The sequence below is a fragment of the Gymnogyps californianus genome, chromosome 7 (assembly GCF_018139145.2).
Source record: "Gymnogyps californianus isolate 813 chromosome 7, ASM1813914v2, whole genome shotgun sequence".
NCBI lineage: Eukaryota > Metazoa > Chordata > Aves > Accipitriformes > Cathartidae > Gymnogyps > Gymnogyps californianus.
The window spans coordinates 1,283,742-1,310,850 of NC_059477.1; the positions used below are offsets into that span (position 1 = coordinate 1,283,742).

At 45.3% G+C, this 27,109-nt stretch overlaps 1 protein-coding gene across 2 annotated transcripts in view; it reads left to right on the forward strand.

Moving 5' to 3' along the window:
- HDAC4 (histone deacetylase 4) overlaps window positions 1-27,109 on the forward strand; it is a 262,138-nt gene that overhangs the window by 117,938 nt on the left and 117,091 nt on the right. For both annotated transcript variants that reach the window (XM_050899544.1, XM_050899545.1), the window contains exon 4: window positions 22,380-22,624. In XM_050899544.1, coding sequence (XP_050755501.1) covers window positions 22,380-22,624 — 245 coding nt within the window. The remainder of the gene's footprint in view (window positions 1-22,379; window positions 22,625-27,109) is intronic.

Below are 27,109 nucleotides of genomic sequence, written 5' to 3' on the forward strand. Positions count from 1 at the left end.
GAAAAAGAAAATAAGGTGATATTTACTGCCAAAATAAGAACAATACACGCAAGTACTAAAATGAAGGAAAGCAGCCCACAGATTACCCTTTTGCGTAGGACAGATACGTTCACAGTAATGACACAGAATATCCATATATATTTTTCCAGTTCCCCCCCCGAAAAAGAAGCATTGTATTTTGAGCAGTAGTATTCAAGTTAGATCTTAGGAAAAGACTTCTGCTGTCAGACCATGTATTGCAGGCCTGTGGATGCTGTTCTACCTTCCCAGAGCATCTCGATGAACGTTGGCTTGGAGATCCACGACTCAGCTCAGCCTTTAATTACGGCACTGTGATTAGCACCTTCTACGATGCATAAAATTTCCTGAGGTTGGGTGCCTAAAGGATTCCTGTTTCTGGCTTTCTTTTTTACTCCTTGTGCTGTATCCTTTTCTTGTACCATCTTTGCACTTCTTTTTATAGCAGCAGCAGCAGCGCTTAGGGCTGCTTGGAAAGGGGCACAAAGCGGAACGAGGGTGACTGCCTTGACCCGCTTCCCAGCGAGCGCTGCTCCCACAGATGGCAGCTCAGCAGCGAAGCTGTGAAAATGTTCGCCTGGACCGATCAGCAGTTGGGAGATCGCGGGCTTCCTCGAGATCTGCCACCTCCTGCCTCTGCAGCCTTCTGCAGACCTGATGCTCTTCGCGGAGCCGAGGGAGCAGCAAAGGGAGCCCGAAGTGGGAGCCCGGTTTCCCTTTGCTGGCTCACGTGCCGGGGTTGGGCGCGAAGCTGACATTGCCACCACCTCCGCTCCTTTTGTGCCCCAGGAGAAGAGCTGTCTCAGCTGCCTCGCTCGCTTTCCATTCAAAGTGTTAAAAGAGGGGTTCTCACTTGGCCTCTGCAGTTGTAGCCGCTTTGCATGCGTGTGCTCAACCCAAGTATGACATTTTGTAGCTATTGCAAGAGCATCCTGGAATTCAGTTCACCTTCCTGAAAAACCTTCTGCACCGGTTTTCAAAATATTGTATCTAAGACAGCCCTCTTCATTGAAGCCCTCCTAAGTTCTTTTGCAGCCGTCTGGGTACTGAGTATCTGCTGTGCAAGTGTTGTGTTGCCTCTACGTGTTGTACTTGATTTTGTTCTCCGTCGGTGCCCTCGGGTTGCTGACAGCAGCCTTGAAAGCCATTTCAGGTAGGCACAGGCAGACAAAGCTGGTCCTCTGCCCTAATCTGAAGGGGGAGATTACAGGGGAAGTTCATTAAAGACACCGTTTCCCCCCTCTCCGTTCCCCAAGCATTCACTTGCAGATGCCAGTTGTACATTTTCAGGGTCAAAAATGTGGTTTACTCATATTCGAGGAAAAAAACCATTTGTTGGATAAACTCCGTTTTCTCTTTACAAGAACCCAGTTTCACCACAAATTGTGTTCTTTTGCACAGAGGGGGGAGCTTTGAAGTTTTCGTGCTGTTTGCTGGTTGGAAACGGCTTGCTGCAGTGCCACGCCAAGAGAGAAGCAGAAAATGCAGTTACTTGGCAACTTGTTGAACCCCACCAAATTCCTGAAGCTTGTAAATACTCATACACCTCTGCCAAGCAATAGCTCTCTTGTGCTATTTCTCCCAGGCTTATCAACGTATACTTTTCCTTGCTGCTCTGGTTTTTTTTTTCCCTTTCTTTTTTTTTTTTTTTAAGAATTTGGGCTTCAATGTAGAGATTTGGCTACGTGTAAATATGCTAACGAAATTACTGATGCTGGTCAGGATAGGGTGCAGGAGCTACAACCGTAGTTCTGTTGCACAAGAGAAAAATCACTTTTGAGTGAGGTGCATGAGGTGACAGATGAATAAGGATTACATGCGACATAAAAATCACTGTAATATTACGAAAAATTCTAATTCTTTTAAAGCAGCTTTAATCGGGTTTTTCAGACAGTCCTAGAGCATGTTACATGTTAAGTTGGTGTGCCGTTTAAAATATGCTTTACTCTTTATCCCAGAAAGCAAGTTCTTGCATATGATGAAAATTTCAACTTCTAAGTTGCCATTATATAATGCATGGTATTATTTTACACCTTTGAATTATAATATTAACTGCTATTTTATATCTAAATACTGCTTTACGTCCAAAAGACTCAGCTGTGCATCTCTTGGTGAATATAGCTGTCTGCGAGTATTGAGGACATTTCTAACTGCAACATAGACGATGATGAAGGTTAAACCCTTCTTAAAGGTGTCACCTAGTTAATAGATTCAACACCATCTATAATGCGGTTGTAGTTGTGGGTTTCTGCCTCGTTACCTGCCGCTGTCGATCCTGTTGAGCAAAGGAGAGCTGTACTGTCACGAGTGTCACGTTATCTGTCTTCCTCAGGTAATGAGCATCGGGAAGAGTTGCGGTCAGGAAGCTGTTTGCCTCCCACAAGTGAGATAAACTGGGATATAGTTAAAGCAAATTCAAGCAGCCGGGCGCTGCGTTAAGGCTGTGCCCAAGCGTGGCACTCCTGGTTTTCAGTACCTTCCCTTTTTCCTTTACCTACAAACAGGTTTAGAATTCCTTGGTAAAGCGGTCTGGAGGAGGAAAGTATTTTAAATTAAACTGAACTTTTTTTGTTCTCTAAGCTATTGCAAACCAGATCTTAACGCATATGCTAATTTTAAGACATTCATTTTCACAAGCAGCAGATATTTAGTCTTACACGCGCCAGATGGGTTTGCTGCTGGCATCACTTGTGAGACTATGGTCAAAACAAGGGCAAATCAGCTATAATTCCAAGACCTTACTGAATAATTTTGTGTTTTCCTTCCCAAGGACCAGCTAGTTGTCGTATTGCCTCATTTTTGTCGCTGTCAGTATGGCTGGAAAAGCTCCTTCAAGCATCTGAGACGGGCTCACAATGAGAGGAAGAGTCTTGCAGTGAAGGATCTCTCCCACCACAGGTTTAGTTTCGTGTCGTGCAATGGCACGTGACTGCACAGGCATTCTGCTCCGATACGCACGTTCTGATTACAGACTGGCTTAAAGCAATAAATGTGCAAGTGCCTATAGAAGACTCACCTATACTAATGTAAAGGTACCTTCAGTTATTGTCTTAAAGATTTGGGAGAAGCAGACTAATATAACTGGAAGCAAATATGGGGAATAGATATGTATAGTGGGAATCTTTTAAAAAAAGATTTCAATTTTTTTAAAAAAAATAAGCTTTGTATTTTAAAAAAAAAAAAAAAAGTCATTGTAGAGCATTGCCAAACTATTATGTAGGCTTTGTCCAAATCCACCTCTGTGCCCTCTCTGGAAGCAGAGGATGGTGCATATCACTGCTCTTCTGCATTGCTGCCTATGTCAGTATGCAGAAGTGTTGAGTTTAGGGTGAGCAACATCGGCGTCCGTGTTTATTTATAGCCCAGGACTAGTATTTTCAGCACGCCACGATGCTAAGCTTTTAAAAGCTGTCTTCATTGAAGTTTTGGGCGCTATGAGTGAACAAATGATGCAGGATGTTTCCTGTGAAATGTTGAGGGTGTGCAAACCTTGAAAGTATTTTCTGGGAGAAAACGTTAAATTTGTGATTTTATTTTAACTCGGCGATAATCTGCCTGTGTCCCCGCTTGTGAGGCTCTCCAGGGATGGGTATGGTAGCGGTTGCATGCAGGTCGCTACCTGCTGCAGGAGATGGTGGTGGTGGACAGGCATCTCCCCCGGCGTGTTCCCCGTTGAGCATCAAGCGTCCCCAACACTGGCCCTGCCCTTCGGGCTGTCCCACACCAGGCTGTCCCACACCAGTCTTCCCAGGGGAGGCAGTAATCGTACCCTGACCCAGCGCGGGGCTGAGGGGAATGAGGACAGACACCACTAAATGCCTTTGTACTGCTCTGGTGCAAGCTTTCGATGGCACCTTTTTTTTTTTTTTTTTTTCCATTAACCATGAATATTTACGTTGGGATGAAACAAAATCAAACTGCTGCTGGTTACGACATCTTCACGATTGTGTATGACACCAGGGATTTCAGAAACAACACTTTCCTTAAGCATAAATCGAGGCAGATGGTAAAAGCAAGTGACCTACAAAATATAACAAGTTTGCTCACCAGAAATGTACAGTAGAAACAAATGTACTGTCACCTAAAAATACGGAGATGGCATTTCTGACAAAGTGATGATTGTACAAGGAAGTCAAAGTTTGGGTAAGGCCAAGAATGAATTTTGCTACCTCTAAATAGACACTGGTGATCAAACTGACTGTAAGGTATTTCAGCCAAATGTTTCTTCCTCGCTGGAACTTTGTTTGATCGGGTTTATCTAGTTCTGCTTTATCTGTAAACAAAGTTATTACAGCAGGCCTTCTAAAACCGCCTCTGTCTGTCTGAAGATCTCAGTGTCTTGCAGAAAACAGCACTGCTTTGTACTGTTTTGTATTCTTTTTCTCTGAAAATAGGGGCCGACAACTTCCTTTCTAAATAACGCGCTACTCTTGTGATCTGCAGACAGTGGGCTTTTTAATAGTCCCTTCATGTATGCATCCTTACATGTTCAGAGGTTAAGTTAGCTTTGTTAGCCTCCTCTTGCATGAACCGCATCCATCGCTCCCGTCATCCCAGTAACCCAGCTCCTCCTCCATGCTGGCAGGGAAGGACTGCGCTTAACCCGGATCATTTCGGCATCCCGCTCAAAGCCCTGGCTGGTTATCCCAGCGCCAACGGGGCACGTGTGGCAGGAGCTCCTCAGCCCACCCAGCCATCGAAGACATGGGGGGACAACAGCTCCTGCAGCTTCATCCCTCCCTCATTTTCGAGCATCGCCTCTGGACCCTCGAGCGCCTCGTGCACGAGCGGTAAAGTCTGTAGTAAATCTCGCAGGCTCTTCACAGGGTTGGGGTTCAGTCCAGAGGAGCTGGTGCTGTCTCACGGTACCCACCAAACCAGGGCTCTGCAGTTAAAGCCCGCTACCTTGAGCAAAGCAAACTTGAGGTGAATTGGCTGTGAAGTGGAAACATGCAAATTAAAGCAGGCTAAATCACGGGAGGATTAGGCTGTAGTGATTTAAGACAGCTTTATTTCAGTATGGAAACATTGACGCAGGATTTAACGTACTTTAAGTTCTGCTCGTTGTCTTTGTAGTTAAAACGGGTGATCCGACACACAGGCAAACACAGAATGAATCTCTTTCTAGAAGTTTCTACGTACCAAAAAATTGTAACGATGGCATTTTGGAAATGTTAAGCGCTGTTTTTTGGGTTGGCTCCTTTGGCCGATCAGCTGGGAGAGCAGAGGGGCTTTTGTAGCCTTCGTGTCCTGTGGGGCACGAGAGCTTTGTGTGGCCTCCAGGCGTGGGCTTCTGGCAGGTCAGGAGACGCGTGGTCTGGGATTCGTCTGGCAACTACGGATATACACAAGCAGTCTCTCACAAAATGCCATTAGATCACCTCGCCTGGCTTTCCACTACGTTTTAAGTTAAATGCCACCAAGAAACATTTAGGTCAGTACCTTGTGTTTCGCCCAAGATTGTCATCTGGCAAGACAGAGCTGTGAACCGAGAGGGGGAAGATCCACCATTTCGCTTGGTAGTTATTGTGGCCCTTAATCATCTTGGCAATTAGCTTGGCCTCGGTTAAACTTGCTTCTCCCAGTTGAAAGACAGGCCTTTTGCTGCAGCCTTGGAGCCCACGAGCACCTGATATTTCCTCTTAGCTGGTGCTTACATGTTGTAAACCCAGTGGCTTTGCAGTTTTGGTGGACTCATCCAGCTGACATCCTTCACGGCGGTGTATTCCCTGCTGTCTTCCAGCCACTGTGATCTTTTCTCTGCGGTTGTTCCAGTTCTTCCAACGCACATCTTAGAAACCAGTTACTGGAACCGTAAGTTTTTATCAGTGCTATTGAGAAGTAAAATTCCTTTTATGCCCTCTCTCTATTTTTAGGATTTATGAGCAAGAATTGCTTTTTCAGAGGATGATGCTCTAAAGAGAGCTAAGCAGTTCATTTTCACACATGCTGTTATGTTTTATGAATATTTCAAATGGTCTGGCTTTCCTTGCAAGGATGACTTGTTTCTGTAATCCTTTGGGTATACATTTTATTGGATAAATTCTATACTATAAGAAAAAAAAACCACCTTAAGTTCAGGATTTCTTTAAATGACTTAGCACATTAAGATAACTAGACATTAAGGAAAAGTAATTTTATAAAATATGTACTCTAAATGAGAGAAGTTGTTCCTGACTTAACGTTTCCTGCAACTTGATGTGTTTTAGAAACAAAAACTATGGTGTTGGTAGCTTTAAAACAGAATGGCACTACAAAGGCAATAGGTACAATGACCCCAGAGCTAAGCAAGGTCTCACGCAACTTGCAGAGGTGCTGTTTGCCGCAGCAGCAGCAGCAAGTTTTTTGCAACTTTGTGTTGCACAAAAGAAAAATTACAAAAAATGACTGTATGCAAATGGCTTTCTAACATTTCTTGTAAAACATCGGGTAAGAATGGGTTCATACACTTGAGGGATGAAGCTGTAGAACACACAGTGCTTCGTTAAAGCGGCCTAAAAATAAAATCCTATTCATGTAAAACGTGATTTGCTTGATGGAGAAGGGATTAATTGTGTATTGGTATCAAACAAGAATTTTATCAAAAGAAGGTTTTGGTAGTGGTTATCTGTTTAGCTTTGGATACCTTCTTTGAAACAATTTTTTGTGTAGGAATGTTGAAGTGAATGCGAGAACCGAATGTCCAGTTTTCGTCATGTTTCGGTTATTGTAGAGTGCTATAAAAAGAGCTACAGGGGTCTGAAGACAGACCTTAAGGAGCCACATCATCCCTATGGTCCTTTGTGCATTCCCTAATCTGAAGAGAGATGGCCTTCTGGTAATTTTCCAGATGTGTTGCTGTTCACAGTCTTTACCAATAAAGATGCTAAGTTTGCGAACGCATGCAGAAGACTGCTACCTTCTCCATTTCTTAAATCCAAAGGTGGGGATTTGGGCTCTGTCATGCCAACATCGCGCTCTGGCAAGGCACAGCTCTAACCGCCGATGGTTTTGTTTAAAGTAGTGGGAGAAGTCATCCAGAAAATGGCTGGCAGCTGGTAAAATTCCTGCTGCTGATTTGGGATTTACCCAGCTTGTTTTTAGCCCTGGTCACACCACGGATTGAAATTGCTGGGAAAGACTCGCCATATCCACAAAGTCACTGTGTCACGCTGGTTTTCCTCTACCAGTCTTGCTTATGTGCCCTTTGCCTCCTGCTTCAGGCTGGTACCTTCCGTGCTCATACCCAGCCTTTGCTCTTCTGCCACCCTGGTTTCTCTTTTTTTCAAATGGTGGCAAATGGATGGGGAGTTTCCTACTAATCCTTCTCCAAACCTTTGAAGCAAAAGGGGATGTGAAGGGGGAGACATCAGTGCAAATTCTGCCTCGTGGTCAGCCTCGTCCTCCTCCCCGAAGCCTTTTGTCATCAGCCGAGAAGCGTTTCGGGGCTCTTGCTGGCTCCAGCTGTGCGTTTTGGTGTCTGGCACAAATGTGGGAGCCCAGAAGCTTCTGGAAGCAACCCTGATGCAAAAATGAGTGTCCCACTGACATTCATTTGTAGCCTCATTTCTTGATAATATTTCAGGGAAGCGATAGGCAACTCATTTCCATCTCTACTTGTCTGTAGTTTTCGCAAAATCAACTTTAACCTTCTTAAACTTGCTTTTAAAAGCTTTCCTCTTCAGCTTACCTCAGTTGTTCCTCAGTGGCTTGCCTGGATGTCCTTTTTATCTCTTACTTTCAGTTTTCTGAATACCTTTTGTCCATATTTCCCCTCCATAACCAAGTGTCCTCTTAAGCCTCGGTCAGCTGAATCACCGAACCCTCTTCAGGTTCTTTCCAAAGTCCTTTTTATCTTCTTGAAGTGCTCTGAGAAGTCAGTCATCGTTATTTTATTTTAGGTAAGGATACATATAGGGTCTCCATCCTTATATATATTCTAGGTCTCTCACCTTTTGGGCTTCTCACAGCATCCTGTTTCTTTTTGTGGAAGAATCAGGCTACGGTCAACCCCTAGGCAGAGAAGTTTTGTTGCCTGAACGTAACTGGAGCAGAGTTGTAGCCTACCACATATGTAGGTAAGCACCATTTAATTTGCCACAATCCGGAAACCCTGTAGTTACGTCCAGGTTTCACAGTCTGAAGTAGCTGCCCAACAGAAATAAGACATCTGATTTCTGGTCTTCTGATGTGGACCTGAAACGTGAATACAGCGTGGGGCCCGTGAGCAATGCCTGCCTTCCACGACGGGAGGTCCCTATGCCAGAGTCCGTGCTCTGCATGCTCCAGCCAAGATCAGCTGTGGGTTCCCAAACTCATTGCTGTCTGCCCTGTCCTTTGATCAGCCTGACTTACGCTAGATACCACTCTTAAAATTTCATAAATTATAGTTAATTCACTGAGACTGTGCCACTCTTTATTATTGGTTTTACCGCTTTTGAAGTTCTTTAGCTGCACGCGGTGATTTAAGTTTTATTTTAGCTGCCGTACGCACTCCCCCACGGCCCTGCGGTCAGGCTGGGTGCTGCGCAGGAGCTCGCACCGAAATCCAGATCTCCGAGGAGCGGGGCATCTTATTCTCCAAATAGCAACAGGCGGTAAAGGAGATGCTTTAGTATTACGGGTTTGTTTTAAGGAAACAACTTACCTAGATGAACCTGGTGAGCAAACCCTCCTGACCTTTCTTACATTCCACGGAAGAGCAACAACTCATTGTGGAAGTGTTTTGACAGAGTCCAAGTTTAGCTGTGATGATGTTTGTAGTTAATTATATCAAAACCATGTTTCTTTTAGTAAAAAACACCGTTTTTACATGAACTACAATTAAATGGAGTTTGACGGTAAAGGACTGGCTTGAATTTTTAAGCAATAAAAACCAGAATTGCCTTATTCATCGGAGCAGTGAGGGAAGACTTGCTCACCTCTTGCTTTGGCTGTAGTAGATGTAGTGTAGATGTAACGTAACCCAAATTTTGTACAGCTGTGAATGATTTGTCTTCAGCTTGGATGCTGCTCAGTTAGGTAATTTCCAATAGCAGGGTCAAAATAAAGGTGAGTCTTTAACTTTTGTACCCGACTGATGCCCGTCTTTCTACTTCTCTGTGCACGCTACCAAGGCTTTTGAGTGATGGTTGCCACAGAGAAGGTGAGGAAAGTACGATGAAGGAAATATGAGGGGAAGTGGGAACTCGTGTGGGTGCTCATTCTCGTTCATCCACCCTTCTTTGGAAAAGGGTGTGCTGTTTCTCTGGCAGTACACACTAGAGTAGGGGAAGGCTGACTGTCTGTCCTTCTCTGCCATCTTCTCTGCAGAGCCCTGGAGGGGCACAGGAGTGTCATGGTCATTGCTCTTCAGTTGGGGTAGGTCAGCCAATATAATAAGGATGCAGGGAGGGGACAAAGCGTTCTTTTTTTTTAGGCGAAACATTCTTGTGAGCCTTAGAAAGCGTACATTTAATTCTTCCTTGTTTTTACACATTAGTGTTTGGTAGCAGTGCTCCTTAGTCCAGCTGAAGGACTGTCTTTGGGGAGGGGGGAGATAGCCATCTTGTGCTCCACCTTTGGTTGATGTTGGGAAGAGTGGGAGATGCCTATTTTTAAGTGCTTGACCTCCCGTTTATATAAGCAATGTTTTGCTAAATTAAATTGTCGTTCTCAGTGTCGGGAACTTTTTAATTGCGACCAGTTGCGTAAGGACTGGCATGCGTTGGATGGGCAGGCGGTGACGGCAGTCCTCTTACTGCCTTCTGAAATGCTGCTCAACAGGTGGTTTGTGAAGCTGCTTAGCAGACACAGCGGGCGACCAACCAACTTATATCCTTTAATAAAAAACCCTAGAACTTTAATCCTAGAAGCTTGTAGCAACAAAATTCAGTTATCCTTTTAAAAGAATGCGTTCATTCGTAGAGATATTTTTTTGCTACACTGTTTTTTTCCTTAAGAAGGCAAGTTTAAGGTGGGTTTAAAAAAAAATACTATTCCTTGTGAAAATATGGAAAACTCATAACTAAACCTGAATCTTAACTGTTGCATTGTTGTGGATCTGTTATGTTAAAACTCCCGTGTTAAAACTCATCCCTATTTCACTCTGGCTCTCCGTGTGTATAGGAGGGTAGTGCCTGTCCAATATTGATATACGAAAATGATGTTCTGGTCTTCGCAGGCTGGGGCTATTTTCAGCAGAATGAGCGCTGAGTTTTTGTTCCGTATTTAAAAGGCCATGCTGATGTCAGTGGTTTGTGCATAAACGCCAAGAAAAAGCTCGCTTTGAGTGAGAGTCATCCCTGTGACGTTGGGAAACCTTATCGTGCATGGAGTACTACTAGGATGGGGGATGCAGGGAAAATCTGCCATCCTCCTTTAGGATTTCGGCACTAGCAGCGGAAAGGCTGATTCTTCCCGTTAGCCCACACTCACACCGATGGGCTTCCTTAAGAAAAGGGCTTTGTAATTATTCTCAGTCCCTTATCAGCCTGCTGTGTTTAAATATGTTCACTTTGTCTGATGCGGCTTTAAAAAAAGAAAAGGAAAAGGTGGTTTTGTTGGTTTGGGGTTTTTTTTAACAGAAATCTTCACTCAGGCTGGGTTTCATAGTGTTTGTGTTAAGGAATTGAAAGGCAACACCTGCACATTTTGCAGAAATGAGAAAGTGCTTTAGTGTAATTCTCTGTGCTGTCGTGGAATCTGAATATTTTGAGGTTAACTGAATTTTTCTAGAAAACGACTTGTGTTTAACATTCTCTTAAAATAGCTCCCCCCCCCCGCATCTTAATCATTTTGAATGGATAACAACAGCCTGGGTCCTCATGCAGCTGAGGTACCTGAGTATACGGGTTATTTGAAAGCAAAAGCCCTGAGAGAGGGGGCTACAGAAAGCTGTGGGCTACTTGCCCGTTTGAACGTATGCTTTTCTTCTTGGACCAGGGTCTGGGTTTCTAATAAACTGCTGAAAACACTGCAGCCTTTGAGCAATCCATGAGATTTTTTTGAGAGCTGCTGAACACTTTCCTATCACAGTTTGCTATTTAGCTGCTGGTTTTGCTGCTTTTACCTTTTTTTTTTTTTTTTTTTTTTTTTTTTTTTTTTTTTTTTTTACATGACGGAGGAGATTGTGTTGCACATTTTGGGGCTTATTGTACAGCTGGGAGTCCCTTGAATGGAGACAGAAATGGGTTTACTAGCCTGTTACTAATAACCATTCATTTGCTGTTTAAGATGACCAGAATATTTCTTTTTAGTAAAATTATAGCATATACTGCGGGACAGGTAATTCTTAAGAATTTTGTTTCACCTTCTCTTTTGATCTTAGGGAGTTAACATTACCATGCCTTAATTTCTAAATAAATGGGTACCTTCGATCTTGAGCTGTTTGTTAAAGCTCCCGTTCTCATGGAGTCACCAGCTGCTGATCCCAGAGACTGCTGCGTTGCCTCTGCTCCGCCGTGCAGTTTTCCTCGGCGGTGCCCAGACCTGCCTTCAGCAACATATGTGCTGCTGCTTTTTCTCCTTTGAACGATAACGATTCCCTTCCCTCGCCTCGCAAGCTGGTAGGATGCAGCAGGCGCGGGAGAGCAGGGGCTGGCCGCGGGTTCTCCGTGTGGTTTTGGCAGAGGACCAGCCTTCCTTCTCAGCAGCAGATAGGTGACTTTGATCTCCCAGCTCCTCTCGATGTCTTTAGGAAGCTGACAGCATTTCCTCGTAGCCATAACTGCTTTTATCACACAACTCTTTTTCGAATGGCCTGGCTGTTTACCAGCTGGCACCATCTCTACTTGCAAGCGAACCTTCACTTCGATTCTCATCACATCGTCTTGCCCACTCTGCCCCAGGATCCCCTCCGACTCCGTGAATGGCACCACTGTGCTTTGACAGGAGTTCTAATGGGAAAACAATTCTTCCTTGATGCAACCCAGCGAGGAGGAGATGTGATGTGTGCTGTCCTCCTGAAAGTTCACTGTTTAACTCTTGGCACTCCTGCTCTGTCGCTGGTTCGTCTGCTGGCTTTTATTCTGGCCGATGTAGAGGTCACCACTGTAGAGGCTCCAGAGAGAACCCTGTAAGAAGGTCCAGGCGTTTGTGTAACCCCACCTTTGCAGTGTATCCCTCAAACTCACCCATGCCTATCTAGCTGGGTAGATTTCCACCCCCTCATCCCCACCCGTGGGGAGTTTTTCATGTATAATCTCAGGATGAGACTTGCAGGCTCCTGCTCCATCTCTTCCATGTTTAATTCTCTTAAGTATCACTTTCCCTTGAAGGAAGTTCATGGTGACATGAGAGAGAAGCATACGAGAAATCTGTGTGGGTTTGTCTCTTCAGAAGTCTATCAGATCTTCCTTCAACTTGCCTTTTTGTCTTGGGTATCTGGTGAGGTGAGGAGTTTCTTGTACCAACAGCGAGACGGATGGATCAAAGTGGTTCAATTGCTGGATAATGCTTGAAATGAGGAGGCAGGTGAAATTATGTTTCCAGGAATGCCTTCTGAGAAGGGATATATGTTTTTTGTTTTGTTTTCTGGTTTTTATTGTTATTTATTTAGATGCTTTTCCCCATGGAAGCTCAGGTGGGTTTTGGTTGTCTACCCCCCAGCACGCAAGGAAACCATGCAAGGAAAGGCTTACCACGGTTGTATGAAGTCTAAAGTAAGAAATAGTCCAAGCTTTTGGATTCCATTATCTTTAATTTCAGTAAGAGCACTGGCATCATCCAAGACGCTCATTTGTTAACGATGTTGTTGATTAAAACAACAAGAAGACGGAGTAGGATAACGATTGAAAAGGAGGTGGTGAAACTCGAGTGTCTCCCTTTGGAGCTTCTCTGTCCTGCACAGGCTCATCTGTTGGAGACATCTGTGCAATCAAGGTTTTATTCCTGGCCTTCTCACAGGCGCTGTGACATGGACTCTTCACGTTCTCCTACGTTGTGTGTTTGGCAGTGCCCTGTTTTATTTGTGAAGCGTTTGGCTTTCCTGCTGCGGCAGGGCGTAATGCTGAAGGTGCTCAGGAGATCAGGGTGGTGCTGCAGCCCCCGGTCAATAGTGTTGAAGTCTTTTGCAGTGCTTTAGATGGGACCATCAGAAATGCAGCTGGCTTGTAAGATCCAGATACTTAGCCATGGAAGTTTTGTATTTTTCCAAACTCTGGTGTACTGCTCTGAGGCTGCGAGCAGGCAGACACTACAAAATGTTGTTTTCTGTCTGTTGTTGATGTAATTTGGTGGTTTTTCTCCAAGTGAAGAGACTTTTTTTAATGTTTTAGATCTAAGATGGAGAAAGTAGAGTAAGTGGTCTGCCCTTCCAATTTTGGTTTTCCTATCGTCATGAATAAAATTTGTATGTAGATCTCTCGTAGGTTTCTAATAAATGCTAATGAGATCTTTTCAGGGAAGGTATTAGGATCAAAAAAGCTGGTTATGGAAATCCAGAATCACTGCGCCCTTATTACGTCTTCAGGTCTCAGTAGTAATCAGCAAAAAGTTTCTTTGCAATGAATGAGTGAATGACATTTAAAGCTCCATCTGTTGCCTACGGTGCGGTGCCTCACGATGTGTTTCAATGGGTGATGGGATGATTAATTTTGGTTCCCATTCATGCCGCATGAAATATTCTCATAGCGGGGAATGACTCCAGCCCTTGCTGAACTGCAGCATGTGTGGTGCTTGTAGGAAACCTCAGCTGCTGTTTACTCCTAGCTTGCGCGCCGAGAAAGGATCCAGGCTGCGTTTGCATTCACCCACGCAGCTCCGTAGCAAGCTATGCAAAAATACCGGTGACTGCGGTGTAGTGACCTGCCTGCTTTTGAGGGACGGCTCCATCACCAGTGCCGCTGCAGCTTGCTTTTCTTTACAGACCTGTTGTGAGCAGAGGACCGGCCTGGCCCCGTAGGTGACGACCACCTTCTGATCTCAGGGTGGAATAGGGGTCTGACTTCTCCATCTCGCTGTCCTTCGGACTAGCTGCACTGCGATGCTTAAGCTCATCGTGTAATTCTAGCCCAAAATAAACCCCCCTGGGATCCTGGCCCTTGCCTTTGGCAGAGTAGAGGTAAGAATTAAGTAAAGCGGAGATAATGAAGTGCTTCTCCCTGCTGCCCTGCAGCACCCCACCTTCCCAGCTCTGCACGTAGTCCTTTAGTTTGCCCTGGCATGGTACAAATTCACCGTGCCTTCATCCTGCCCCCATATGATGCTCGTGATGTGCCGCTGAGGTTGTTGGTGTCCTCGGTGCTGCCGCACCGAGACCTCCTGCACCCACCGCCTGCATGGGGTCCTGGGCGAGTTTTGGGGCTCCTCTAGTCCAGCCTGGTGAAATCTTTTCTAGAGAATAAGCTGAATATAGATGGTAATGTGTTTTTTTTTTTCCCCTCACCTATTAATTTCTGCTTACATTTGGGGCATCTAGCATGCTGTAGATTAAAACCAACTAAATCTCAGGCGCTCTGAGGGTGCTGTGCCGTGTCTTCATCCGCTTCGTTCCGCTTTACACACAAAATATGCTTCTTTTATCCTGGCACTGCAGTCAGATACTGCAGTAGCTTGTTTCTATTAATAGCTCTGATCTCACCGTCTCTTCGTGTTTCGGCGAGTTTTGACATTTTCGGAAGTGGAAGTCCCGCTGGAAAAGAGTACCTCGGCTGCCCAGCCACCGCACCGGCTGGCGGAGGGGATGCCGGCACCGCTGCCCGCTGCTGCCGGCACTGCTGCCCGCCGCTGCCGGCACGGCGCGGGCAGAGCAGGCAGTTCCCGGCAGGGGGGGACTCAATTCACAATAATCTAGCGACGCTCAAATAACACAAATCTTCCTTCCAGAATAAACCATCGGCTGCGCTTGAAGCGAGCAGTTGCTCCTTGCCTCCTTTCCAGGCCGATTTCAAGCAAAATGAAGGCAGTGGGTTTTAGAAACGGCGTTTCACGGCTTGGAAGCCTGCCTGCGCCGTGCTCCTGACACGCCAAAGTCGTTTCTGCCGGCAACGACCTGGTATTTGAAGGCTTTGCAAAATGTAGGAAATATTTTAAAAATCAAAAGCTTTTGCCACACGGCAAGGGCAGCCCCCAGGAAATAAAGTCAGTGGAATAAACACACGATTTTTTTTTTTTTGCTTCTGCCCAGGGGTGAAAGCAGCTGAAAACAATGTTTAGAGGGAGGGGTCCGTGCACACACTTGCTCAGCATCCTGCGACTCGCGCCGTGCCAGGATGGCACTGGTTCGGCAGGGCGGGATGGCGTTGTCTCCGACGGCACCAGCCGAGAGCTTGGGGATGCTGAGCACGGGCTCTTGGTTTTGTATTTATTTTTTGTGTGTGTGCTGAAAGGCTGACGTGCCGCTATTGGCAGAAACTGTCTGGAGGGCAACGCTTGCACGCCAGTAATTAGAAAGCGAACTCATTAGTTAGAAATAAAGCCCAAGTCCCAGAGAGGATGGGAGATGCGGGGAGAGGGGAGAAGCTGAGTCAATGGTTTCTGGAAGGCACTGGCCGGGGAGGTTCAGCCGCAGCCGGCCAGAGGAGCGTCCCCTCCCTGGTGTGCAGCGATTTGGAAAGGCACCAGGGACTACAGAGTTACTGTAGGAGCTGAAATGCTCTTTTATCGGGGTTTTGTGCGCTCCGTCTCCTAAGTTCGCTCTGTCACAGACACGTGGTGGTATGTCCGTACTTTATATGCTATTGGGGCTGGCGAGGGGGGGGGGGGGGGTGTGTGCTGCTTTTCTTCCTTCAGCCTTAACCAGACACTCATCCCTAGGGTTTTGCAGCAAATTTGGGGAGGTTGATGCGATTTCTCCCTTCAAGCCAAAGGGAATTGCCGAGTAAAGAGGAGCGGGGCGGCTGGGAAGGAGCTGTGTAAATTCAGTGGGACTCGCTCCGTGCCGGAGGGAGGGAGGTCTCAGGGAAAACGTTTCATGCACTTTCCATTTGAAGGTGGTGTTGTCTTTAAAATGTGAGAAAGGCAGTTTTCTGTGCTGCTTAAATGAAAAAAAGAGAAAGAAAAAAAGGTTCTTTCTGGCAACAGCTTTCGATGTTTTAAAAAAAATCTAGTTTGAGAAATATTTTTAAAGTTCAGCTTCAGTAAAGGTTATGCTGAAATGAGATTTGAATTTAAATCTTTGCTTCCAGTATCCCGTGTCCATCTCATACTCAAATTTTGTTTTAATGTACATTTTAGTGTGTTTTCGGGGCTGAGTCCTATATGTTAGTCCTTTAAGGACTTGTATGAAAATGCTATATCAGAGAAGGGGAAGAAAATACAGTTATTACTGTTAGTTTTCTTTAAAGAATGTAATATTTAACTAGTGGCACCTTCCCCTAATCCCTTCCAAAATGCTCAGTGCTTGTCGAGAAGTTTTTTTCCATTCTGGAGCATGGAAGAAACTCGGCATACAACTGATCTGATAATGTGTTTATCTGCAGCCTTTATGTGAAATGATTTTCATGTCAAACATTTTCTGTAGAATATGCACTCTTGCTTTCAGGTTTGAGATTATCAGTTTATTTACAGCAAGTGTGTTTAACAACTTAAATGTAGTTAAGATGACTTCCACTCAGCGGTGTTATGGGCAAGCTGCAAGATGTCAAATTTACAATCTCAACCACGAGACGGCTCTGTGCCGGCAATCGATGGGGACTAGAATGCTTTAGGTCTTAATTAACGTACAACGCACAGGCAGTCTTTGATGCATAGCCATGCTTTATTTATTTTTGGGAGGGAAAAACCAGCAGAGTGTTTCAAACTTGGTATAAAAATAATGGTAACTTGACCGTGAAAAAAAAAAAAAAAAAAATCTCTACGTGCCTAGGGGAAAAAAAAAAATAAAAAAATAAAATTCCTCCTGTTTTCTCCTTCTGTTCCTACAGGGAAGGAAAAGGCAGGGAGAACATGAGAGAGTTTATTATTCATAATCGCGATCTTGTCTTCTAATTCATGGGTTTGGCATTTCTCATTAAAACTCTGAATATAGTCTTTGTGCTTTTGCTAACGTCATGAATCTGATTGTATTAATATGTTCTCAAGGCAGAACCTATAAAAGCAATTTTCTAGTCTACCATAAAATATTCATAAGAATACAGGCTTTTTTGTTTTGTTGGTGTGTTCATTAAGCAGAGAAGGTTTTATTGTTTTCGGGAGGGCTCTGTAGGTCAGAACCACTCGCCGCTTCTGTGGGGAGCTCATGGCATTTCAAATAGGGGGTTTTTTTGAGACTGAAATAGTAAGAGTCGGGGATGACGCAGCCTCCGCCGAGACTCTGAATGGGAATTGTGGTCGCGATCGCTGCAGCTGGCGCCCCGTGCCCGTGCGTCGGGCGTTTCGGGGGGGGGATGAGTCCCTTTGGATGGGAAATATGACGTTCGTCAGGTTTTCTCGGGTCCGTTATCCAGCACGGTGCAAGTTAAGGCTCTTACTAGGGAGTAAAGCAGGAGTCATTTATCACAAGACACAACCACGAGTAGTAGTGCTCACAAGTAGTAGTGTATTCCTTCTGGTTGAAATTGGATTTATTTTAGCGTGTTGAAAGCTTTTATTTTCTGCTTTTAGGAAACACAGTGTTTGGATCATAAAGGTGCGTGTAGGAAAATGCACGCGGATTTCACGGAAAATTGCGTTTAGCCTAAATAGCGTTGACAAATTCAGTGAGCTGTATTGAAGATAAACAGATTTACGTGGAGACCGGGTAAGCGGGAGCCAGTGACTGCTACCTCTGTATTAGTAACACTGACCTTTAGTCCACACGTATAAAAGATGGGAGATGTTATTACCAGGTGCTCAGAAATCTTCGGCTGGACATAAAAATAGTCAATGCATTTAAAAGGCCTGTGATTCACAGAACCCGCTGCGCTGTTTGGTTTACTGACTCATTGGGTTTGATCCTCTAGGATTAACTGTTTCGAGCTCTTCTGGAGCCTTGGGGGCTATAAAGTTGCATTAAATCATACTCAAGATTATCTTTGGGGAGTTTTGGAGCTCTGGGGTATTTGTCTATAAATTTGGGAGGAGGGGGAGTAACAGGAGAGCTCCAGCAACGCTGTGCTCATGTCCATCTCCAGCGCTTGCCTGGATATCATTTCCACGTGGATCCTGTGCATTGCTGATGGTCAGGTGTGTCCACGTCCTTACGTTGGAGCGATCACTATAGGGTCGATTCGGTGGGGTGAGACCAAGCTGAGTTGTACAATTCTGTTTCGACTTCTTTTAAAGGTGGATCTAATTTGTGCTGGAAAGCTGCTGCCCCTGGTGAAATGGTGCAGCAGCCCGTGGAGTTGTTCCCCTAGATTTGCCACCCGATCAAATCACTGCTGTTTGGGAATAGGTACTGTGCGTCTTTTGTAACATACAGTAATTACATTGGTAATGCTCAGGATATACTATCCATATGCAGATGGTTAAAATGGATTTTTGATAGCCGCGGTGCATTGTATTCTTGAAGGTGGATTGCTTTTGGGGGGCTTTTTTGGTTTGTTTTCTACAAATGCATGGTAGTTTGCATTAGGACTCTTTTTTGGTGTTTTTTTTTTGTTTGGTTTTTTTGTTGTTTTGTTTTGTTTTCTTCTCTGTCTCCCCATTTTCTGTCTACATCCAACATAGTAATGGGATTTTTGCTGGCATGGAAACTTCACCCTCTTACTTCTCCAGGACGCATCCTGTTTCCCACGGTCCTTGGGACACCTGATGGTTTCAGACTGCACCTTGTGCCCCATACGCCGTGCTGCTGGGACAGGTACCCTATAGATACAGGGCCGTGATGGGGTTGCCTGAGCTTGAGCAGTGCTGGAGGAATCCAAAACGTTCTTCTGTCACTCTGAAATCCTGGCAAACCGGGATCTAATTTAAAGCATCGCATCTAAGATGAGAAGTTTCTGAAGCGATAGTCCGTGAAACGAGATAGCCTCCGCAGGGCTGGTTTCGAGCTGTCAGCTCCCACTTCATGCTCCCACTTCTTCGCGTGCGGGGAAGACGGATGAAGAGGTTTTTTTTCTGTGCGAGCGGCTGCAGCAGTTGCCATAGGGATGCTCCGTGGGCAGGAATGGGAAGGGGCTGACCACGATACCGACCACGTAGGAAAGCAGCGGCCGTTCCCAAGGAGGGCTTAGGAACGTGTTGGTTAGGTGGGTTTGAACGGTTGTCTATAGGTGAGAGCGTGGTGTTCTCCCCGAAATCCCTGGCTGTGGCTCGGTGACCTGCGGCGAGGAATCCCAGCTCTGGTCCTGCGGGGGGAGAGAGGGGAGCGGGGGAAAAAAGCCACAGGAAGGAAAACAATAGGGAAGTGGAGGGAAGAGCTTGTGGGTTGAAAAATAGCAACACTTCCAGTAATGTGACCTTTTGCAGAAAATGTTTCCATCCAAAAAAAAAAAGTCTCCTCCTCCCCAGCACAAGCTGAGCGTAGGGAGGGGGAAGCACGCTGCTCTTGCACACGTACTGCGCTCCTGCAGCCCTGCTGCCTGCTTTGGGGGGGGGTCGTATGTGACGGAGCCGGCGATGGGGAGCAGGAGGTGGCCCCTGCACCCACAGGACCTGCCCGCAGGGTGTTGGGCAGGAGGGATGGCGTGGCAGGGGACCGGGTGTCTGCTGCGGCCCTGGGCTCGGTGGGCGGGTGGGTAGCTGTTGCTTTCCCAACCTCGGAGGAGTGCCTGGGCGCCTGGGGTTTCCAGAAGAACGACCAACTGCGGGGTACGTGAAACCACGGCCCCTCTTCTCCAGAAATGTTAAGAAACTCAACTCGGATAATTTTGTCTCTGTAACACCCTCCTCCCTCCTCTTTGCATCTTTATTTTCAAATAAAAGCAGTGTTGGGTTTTTTTTTTTACTGTGCATTCCATTTCCTACAGTAAGCCATATTTCTCTACTAAACTATATTTCTCTGCTTTTGAAGAAGCGACGATGTTCTCCCTGAAATTGGTCTTGTGTAGACCGAGCAAAATTTCTACCTTCATCTCTTGGTAGGTGATTTGTTTGTTTGTTTGTTTTCCGCCTTCAGCTCCAGCAGCATTCGCCTGGCTGTGCTTTTTAAAACCCCACCACTTTGCTCAACGTCCCCCTTTCCAAGGAGCTGCCGTCTCGGATGGAGTTGCCTTTCCGGTGGTCCCTGTCCCTGCATTGTGGCCTTGCCCTTGGCAGCGGGGCAATGCGTTTTGGTTTACACGAGGCCACCTTACAAAACACCCCAGATTTTTCTGAATTACTCCACTGGTTTTTTTTTTTTGTTTTATTTTTCTGTGCCTCTGTGCTTCATTTTACCTTCAGATTTTACCAGCATCAACTTCTTACTCATTTCTCAATTGCAGGCAAAAATAAATAAATGGGTCGCATTTGGGGAAAACCCTATTAAAACTCTTTCTCTGGGATTGATGATACTAATGTCCTGATAGAGGTTATCTGTGGGCATTTGCTCTGGCTCTCTCGGGGGGATGGCACAGAAGGGTGACAGTGAAGTGGCTCGCGTGTCCAGGGCTGCGTGCCGCATTCGGCACAGGGTCCTCATTTATTTCTAACAATTTACAGTTGATTTCAGGTGACTTCTGAGGACACGCTGCGTGGCAGGACGGAGTCAGCTTGTTCTGCGCTCCTGTCTCACATCCTTGAGGAGGTGGCTGAAATCAGACCTAGGATTTAATGATCAGGCTTGAAGTGAAATACGAGTTTAATTTTGTATCAAATGAAAGTTCGTCCTCAAGTACTGTTTTCATGGGCGACATACAAGTGGTGAAAGCCGGCGGTCCGTCTTAGTAAAACTTTTCCTTAAGCCTTTTGCAGTTCCTAAACGTTTTTCCATGCTTTTTCCTTTTGAATCGGAGTTTATTTCACCAGCTAGTTCATTTGTAGGCAGGGAGAAGTCAGCTTTCGCATAGTAAAACTGCCTTTACTTTTGCTTTGGAAGGATGTCTGTCCTGCTGGGGCTGGCCTCGTGGTGGCTTGTACCGATGGTTTTGTGGTAGGGTGGCATCTCTGCCCCCGTGAGATCTCGTAGCCTTCCCCGGGCACGTGCGGGAGGCCCGCAGACTCCTGGGCAAACCCTGAGTAACCCTTTCACGTGGAGTAGGTGTCTTAGCAGATGCGTGGCTGAGCCAGCATCAGTGATGCTGCTGATGCTCCCTCCCAACCATGCACAAACACATCTTAAATATTAAAAAAGAAAGCACTAGATAAAATAAAAACCCCAACCAACCAAGGGGGAAAAAAAAAAAAAACCAAAACCCCTTAATCTTCTATTTTTGTTGAAGCTCAGTGTTTTTGAAGGGTGAGCCTCTTGTATTCTGCAGGTGATGTTCATTCAAAGGTATCAGAAGAGTTATTGAGTGAGTGCCCTGTAGAGTGAGGCATTAAACATGGCAAGTGTACGGAGTACACGTGAAATGCAGGTGTGTCATTCAGGTGGAAGTCAGAAACGTTTAGTCATTCATGGGATGGCAGTAATTTTTTTTTTAGCAGAAACAAGCTGAGTTCAGTTATTGCGAAGGTATTTTTGTAGATACCTGTTGCTGCCCTTTTTTATGACAGGCCCCTTGTCTTCAGGGAGATGCTTTTTGTGTAAGCAAAGAACTGATCTTTACTACACAGATAATCAGGGTGATAGTTTTCCCTTTTTTTCTTCTCTTAGCATACGTCTCTTACGATGGAGCTGAGTTACAGGTCCTCTTGGTGCACATTACTGTTCTCTACCGTAGTCTTAGTTGTCCTTCAGGTTTGTCCCACTCGGAGTTTGAACGACAGAGGCAAGTCTTTGCATAGTCACCATTTGCACTCCTGCTTCCTATCGCTGCCTGCTCTGCAGCATCCCCGCGCCGCCTGCGAGACGCGTTTGCCCCTTTCTGGTGGTTGCAGTGAGGAAGTCTGGTCTGTCACCGAAGCACTGAACAATTTTTTCCTAGATGCTTCAATTACCCGTTTGTTTTTGGCTAAGCTCCTTTCCAAAACTGGTTGTAAAGGATACAGCACGTAGTGTTTTTCTGCATAAGTTGCTTAAAGCGGGACCCTCGTGTTCCTGACGATAGGAGTCCCTCAGTTGATCCGTCGTAAATCAAGACTGATGCTTTCTGTGAAGTCTTAGATTAATCTTTATCCTTCTTATTTCAAGTGACGCTAGAAGAGTGGAACGGAGGTATGTGTTTTGGATACACAGATGCAGGATGGTATCAAGAAGGGTCACGCACGATGCGTCGAAGTCCTTTGCTTTTAGAAAACGCACATATTTGTAGCAGGTGGTGGCTGAAGGAAAACTTCTTGAACTCTGAATTCCTGTAGTGCTTTTTTACCATTTAAAAAGTGGTGCAAGTTTAATGGTGCTGTTCTTGATTCAATCCATGGTTCCTCAAAGCCTCGGCTGGACACAGGATGAGGACTAGATCCCTGTGTGAATTGGGGAATGCACTCATCTCTCCTCTTGTGTTTTCACGTTGTAGTTGATGTGACCACAGCACTGCCCTTGCAAGTTGCACCGACTTCAGTCCCGATGGATCTGCGCTTGGACCACCAGTTTTCCATGCCCGTGACGGAGCCGACGCTGCGGGAACAGCAGCTCCAGCAGGAGCTCCTGGCGCTCAAGCAGAAACAGCAGATCCAGAGACAGATCCTCATCGCCGAGTTCCAGCGGCAGCACGAGCAGCTCTCCCGGCAGCACGAGGCCCAGCTGCACGAGCACATCAAAGTAAGTAACGGGCAGCCCTGCGTTGGGCGGCGTGCGAAAGCATCCCCTCACCAGGAGGAGATGCGCCAACTAATTTATTTTGAGGGTTGGAAATACTTTGCTGGACTTGGTAACCCCCGTTTAGAGAATGATCTTTTGTAAAGGGATGCGAGGACCAAGATTTAAAAAAGGGAGATAGGGTGGAGGAGAGGAAGCAAGGTAAGCTGGTGTCGTGTTAAACGTTAGCCACCCGTCTGCGTGTATTCAGAAATCCTGTGCCCCGCTGCCAACAGGTGGCTTGCTTTCCCTGGATTTGGGAAATTTCGGTAGAATTTAACCCACCAGGAGGGCTTTTAGGTTACCTGTTACTAATATCACATATTTGGGAGTAGAATGGCATATGAACTGCTCGCTGGACGTACGCCGTCGGCGCAAGGTGCAAACCGAACGTGTGGACCTTAGCGTCTCTGCAGCACTAGGAGACGCAGATGCAGCGGGTGCGAGTAGGTCCGCACACCGCGAGATTTTTCGGAGTTGCACGGTGCAAGTTAGGCGCCGGCCGGGTGCTGTGTGCTGCTCTGTCGCACGGGACAGAGAGGAAACGTAGCGCACAGGATAAGTAGGAAGTACAGTTTAGAAGATGGCTGTTGCATAGTGAAAACATTAGAAGTTATATAAATATTTCACAGTGATAGACTATTGCTATGGTAACATAAGCTTTCAGAATTGCTAATATGCTCTCTTTTCAAAGGGGGATTAGCGCTGCACATGGTAAATAGCGTTAATGTAATATTAAAAAGCAACCTCAATTCAACCTTATATAACTTTCATTTTAATACAAAATACATGTCAGAGCGGGGAAGATAGGATTAAAAGTTAATGGTGTATTATTTACAGACTTCTCAAACACGGATATGAGCCTGGGTTTGTAAGAGCAGTTGCTGTTTGAAGACTGATTAACAGCAAATGCCTCTGTCCTTAGTGGGTCCTCTGTGTTCTCTTCAGGACAAAGGTGGGGGTGTGTGTGCATGCATGTAAATACATTTATATATACGCTCATATGTATGCATAATAAGTGTGTATATATATGTAGTTATGTATGTATAGACATGCGTCTGTATGTACGCGTTTGTGCATGAATAGCACAAGAACAGTTACAGCGTCTGTGGTTCACGTAGTACATTCAAGAGGAAAGGGTGGGAGATACCTGTGACAAATATTTCCCTTACTTCCTTGTAATTGCATGTGCCTTTAGATATTTGTCTATTAAAAATAAGAAAGGGTCTTTCAGATTTAATGGGCAAGCTCTAAGCACTGGTGATAGGAACATATTTACTCTCATTTATGTTAAAGCTCTGGCTGATTCTGCCAGAAGTCTGCATTAGAAGGAAGTCGAGATCTAATTTCGAGAAGCCAGTTAGCACAGTATATCTAGACCATTAGGTAATGAAGTTCTTCCTCTAATGTGTAAGCTTGGCTAGATGAAAAACTTAAAATAGGAATGATATAATCCCGTATGAAAAAGGATGACCTGCAAGGTGGTCTCCCATAGTAGTACGTGTGTCATCATGCCCAGAATTACTTTAAAAATAAAACAGCACATTATTGAAATAAACCTCATGATATCTCACAAATAAAATAAACCCCAAACTGTATACCGTTGTGTAACTACGATGCACTTTCTTTGGGAAAACATACTTTTTGCATTCATAAGTCAGCCCACATTTAGATGACTCTGAGATTAAACTGACTTTCAGAAGCTGGCAACTGTGTTAAGTCCAGTGACTGTAGGTGCAGGGAAGCTATTATTTTGCCCAGAGAACTAGAACTTACAACCTCCTATTTAGACTTTGAACTTTGAGCTGTCCAGTTCCTTTATGGCACATGAAAAAAGCAGGGGGGATATTAAAGCAAATAAAAAACTTTTATCCTGTGGAAGTGAAGCACTAGGGTTTGAACTGTGAAATTTGGTATAGAAATAGTCCTGAAGGAAGATGCAGAGTTCTTTTTGGAGGAATTCAGGTGTTTTTTAAAAATCACCTGCTCAGGGTGCGTAGTACATGTGCCATGTGCAGGCATGGACGCTGCGCTGCTCCGAGCGTGCAAGAGAGGGGCTTGCTCTGCACGTACGTGGGATCAAGGAAATGCTTCCTACCGCTTCTTTCCTCATCTTGACTTTTAATGCCGTGGGCGGGGAGCGCGCAGCACGCCAGCCTGCCTGTTTTGTGAAAGGTCTGAGCAAGCGTGCTACTGCTGGGCATGTCTCTGGCGTGGGGAGGAGCAGGAGTGGGGATACGGTCTATCATCTTGTCTGCTTACTCAAACACGGAACCTTTAGACTAAATACGTGAAGGCAACAGCAAATTCTTGACATCCTCTTTGGGAGCTCAGAATAAGTTAGCTTCGTTTGATGGTTGGCTTACGGCGTCACGGACGAGATTAAGAATTTCATTAGTCTCCGGTCTCCAAAGCAAACTGGTCAATATGCAGAAATCGTTTAGACAGAGCGATGTAGTTGTGAGATTCTTCAGCTGAAAGTGTTTTGTAGCCTGAGTTTACGGTATTGTAATGAAGGTGTCGTGCGTCCATCGCTTTTACAAACATATATTCCCAAGTTTCTTCTTCAGGTGGAGATGAAGTCTCACTTTGGGTAAGAAAAGGCTTGGGAACCTAAACCTGCCCACATTTCTGTGGATTAAGACTGTACGTAATGACTGATGACTAGAGTGATCTTGCAGTGCACCTCACTGCTGCACCAGGTTTGGTTCTTGGACATCTTCAGTGTCTTCCCTGCCATTGGGGTTGGTTTTTTTTTGTTTGTTTGGTTTTTATTTAGAAAGCAAAGTTTCAGCAGCTATTGCAAGGTGATTGTGCATCTCGCAAACTTACTTCCTTTCCAAAAATTCGGGGCTCCTGCAGCTTTGTTAGAATTTTCAGCGTCAGAAGGACCTCAAAATCTAATGAAACAAACCAAAAATTAAAAATGCAAACATCAAAGCTCTAAACTTACTCTGATGTCAAACAAAATGGCAGTTCTTTGACTTTCTGCCTGGCACTGGTTTCCTTGGAGGTGATCAGGGCCTTCGTTAATCGTAATATTAAATCCTGACTTACTTTGTAAACTCTTTCAGCGCAGGGGGGAGAATTTCTGCGTCTTACTATGTTTTGCATATCTAGCACTATCTAGAATCAATTAATTTGGCTTTTTTCATTACAGCCTAGCATCCACCATTTTAATCAACAAGTGCAAAGCATTTATTTGTTCGTCTGTTTGTGTACTGGAGCAGCAGTTTCCGTGCTTTACCCAGTCTTAACGCCTGTTTCTAAATCCTTTTGCTTACAATTCCTGGATTGTAAGCATATTTTGGATATAGCAGACCGGCGTCTGGCTACAGTTAGATATGCAGAGCAAACGTTGCATTGGATCCCTCTTTTAGCAAGACGTTCAGGTTCAAGTACCTTTGCACTCTTCCACTTGGAGACGTTGAATAGTTTTGTCGACAGGAATTCAGTGGCTGGGCATCTGCTGCTAAAAGTAAAAAATAGTTTTGATGCATTTCTTAAGCAGCTCTTCTGTATTTTGGACAGACGTACGTACAGCCAGCATTGCTAAGTTACAGCAAGCAGCACTATGAAGATTTTAAAGAGCTTACTCGTTTTAAATGTTAAACCCTTAGCTAGTACAGGAGGAATCACGTTTTGTGTTTGTTTTCTTTCTTTTATTACTGCGCTGTCGGTGTGAACGGAGGAACTGTTCTGACTCGATGTGAACTAAGAAGGGGGGGGACACCTCTCCCAAACAAAGCACTGGTGTAAGAAACATCTTAAGGTCATCTTAAGTAAATGAAATTTGGCTTGAGAAAAGCTGGCGTGTCTTTCTTGTTTTTCTATTCAAGTAGATAACTTTTTCCTATTGAAATCTGAAGTTTTGGCATTTTCCAGAACTTGGTTTTATTCCAGCAGCCCAGTGTTAATTGTCTGACCTAGTGCAAGAGGAGAAGACGACGGGATGGTCACAGTCCTTCTGCCTGCACGTGCGATCCCTTCCCTTGTCCCCCCCCGAGCAGTCCTTGCTTTTATAGACATTGTATTTTGGAGGAAATTGCCTCCACGTAAAGGTGGCAAATTCCAGAAGATCGTGCAATTTGGAGAGCCAGGCTACGAGTGAAATAATATTTGTGGAAGGGAATTATAATGGACGCAGTTAGAGCTCGGCACACGGAGGGAGCGGGATCGTTGCATGCGGGGAGTAACGAGAAAACCCTGACATGTTTAGGGAAAATAAGCCGAGCCTTATGAAGACTTCACACCATACGGAAATAGGGAAAACTGTCTTTCACAACTACAGCGCAGCTTTGCAGATTGCCGAGGCTTGACATCCGAAAGCGGCGTGGGAAAGGACGCCGGAGCTGGTGAGCGCCGGAGGCTGCTGCGGGCTGGCTGGAGGCAGAGGCGACGGCTCCTCTCTCCTGTAGCCGCTTACCTTCAGCGAGACGGATTTTCCAC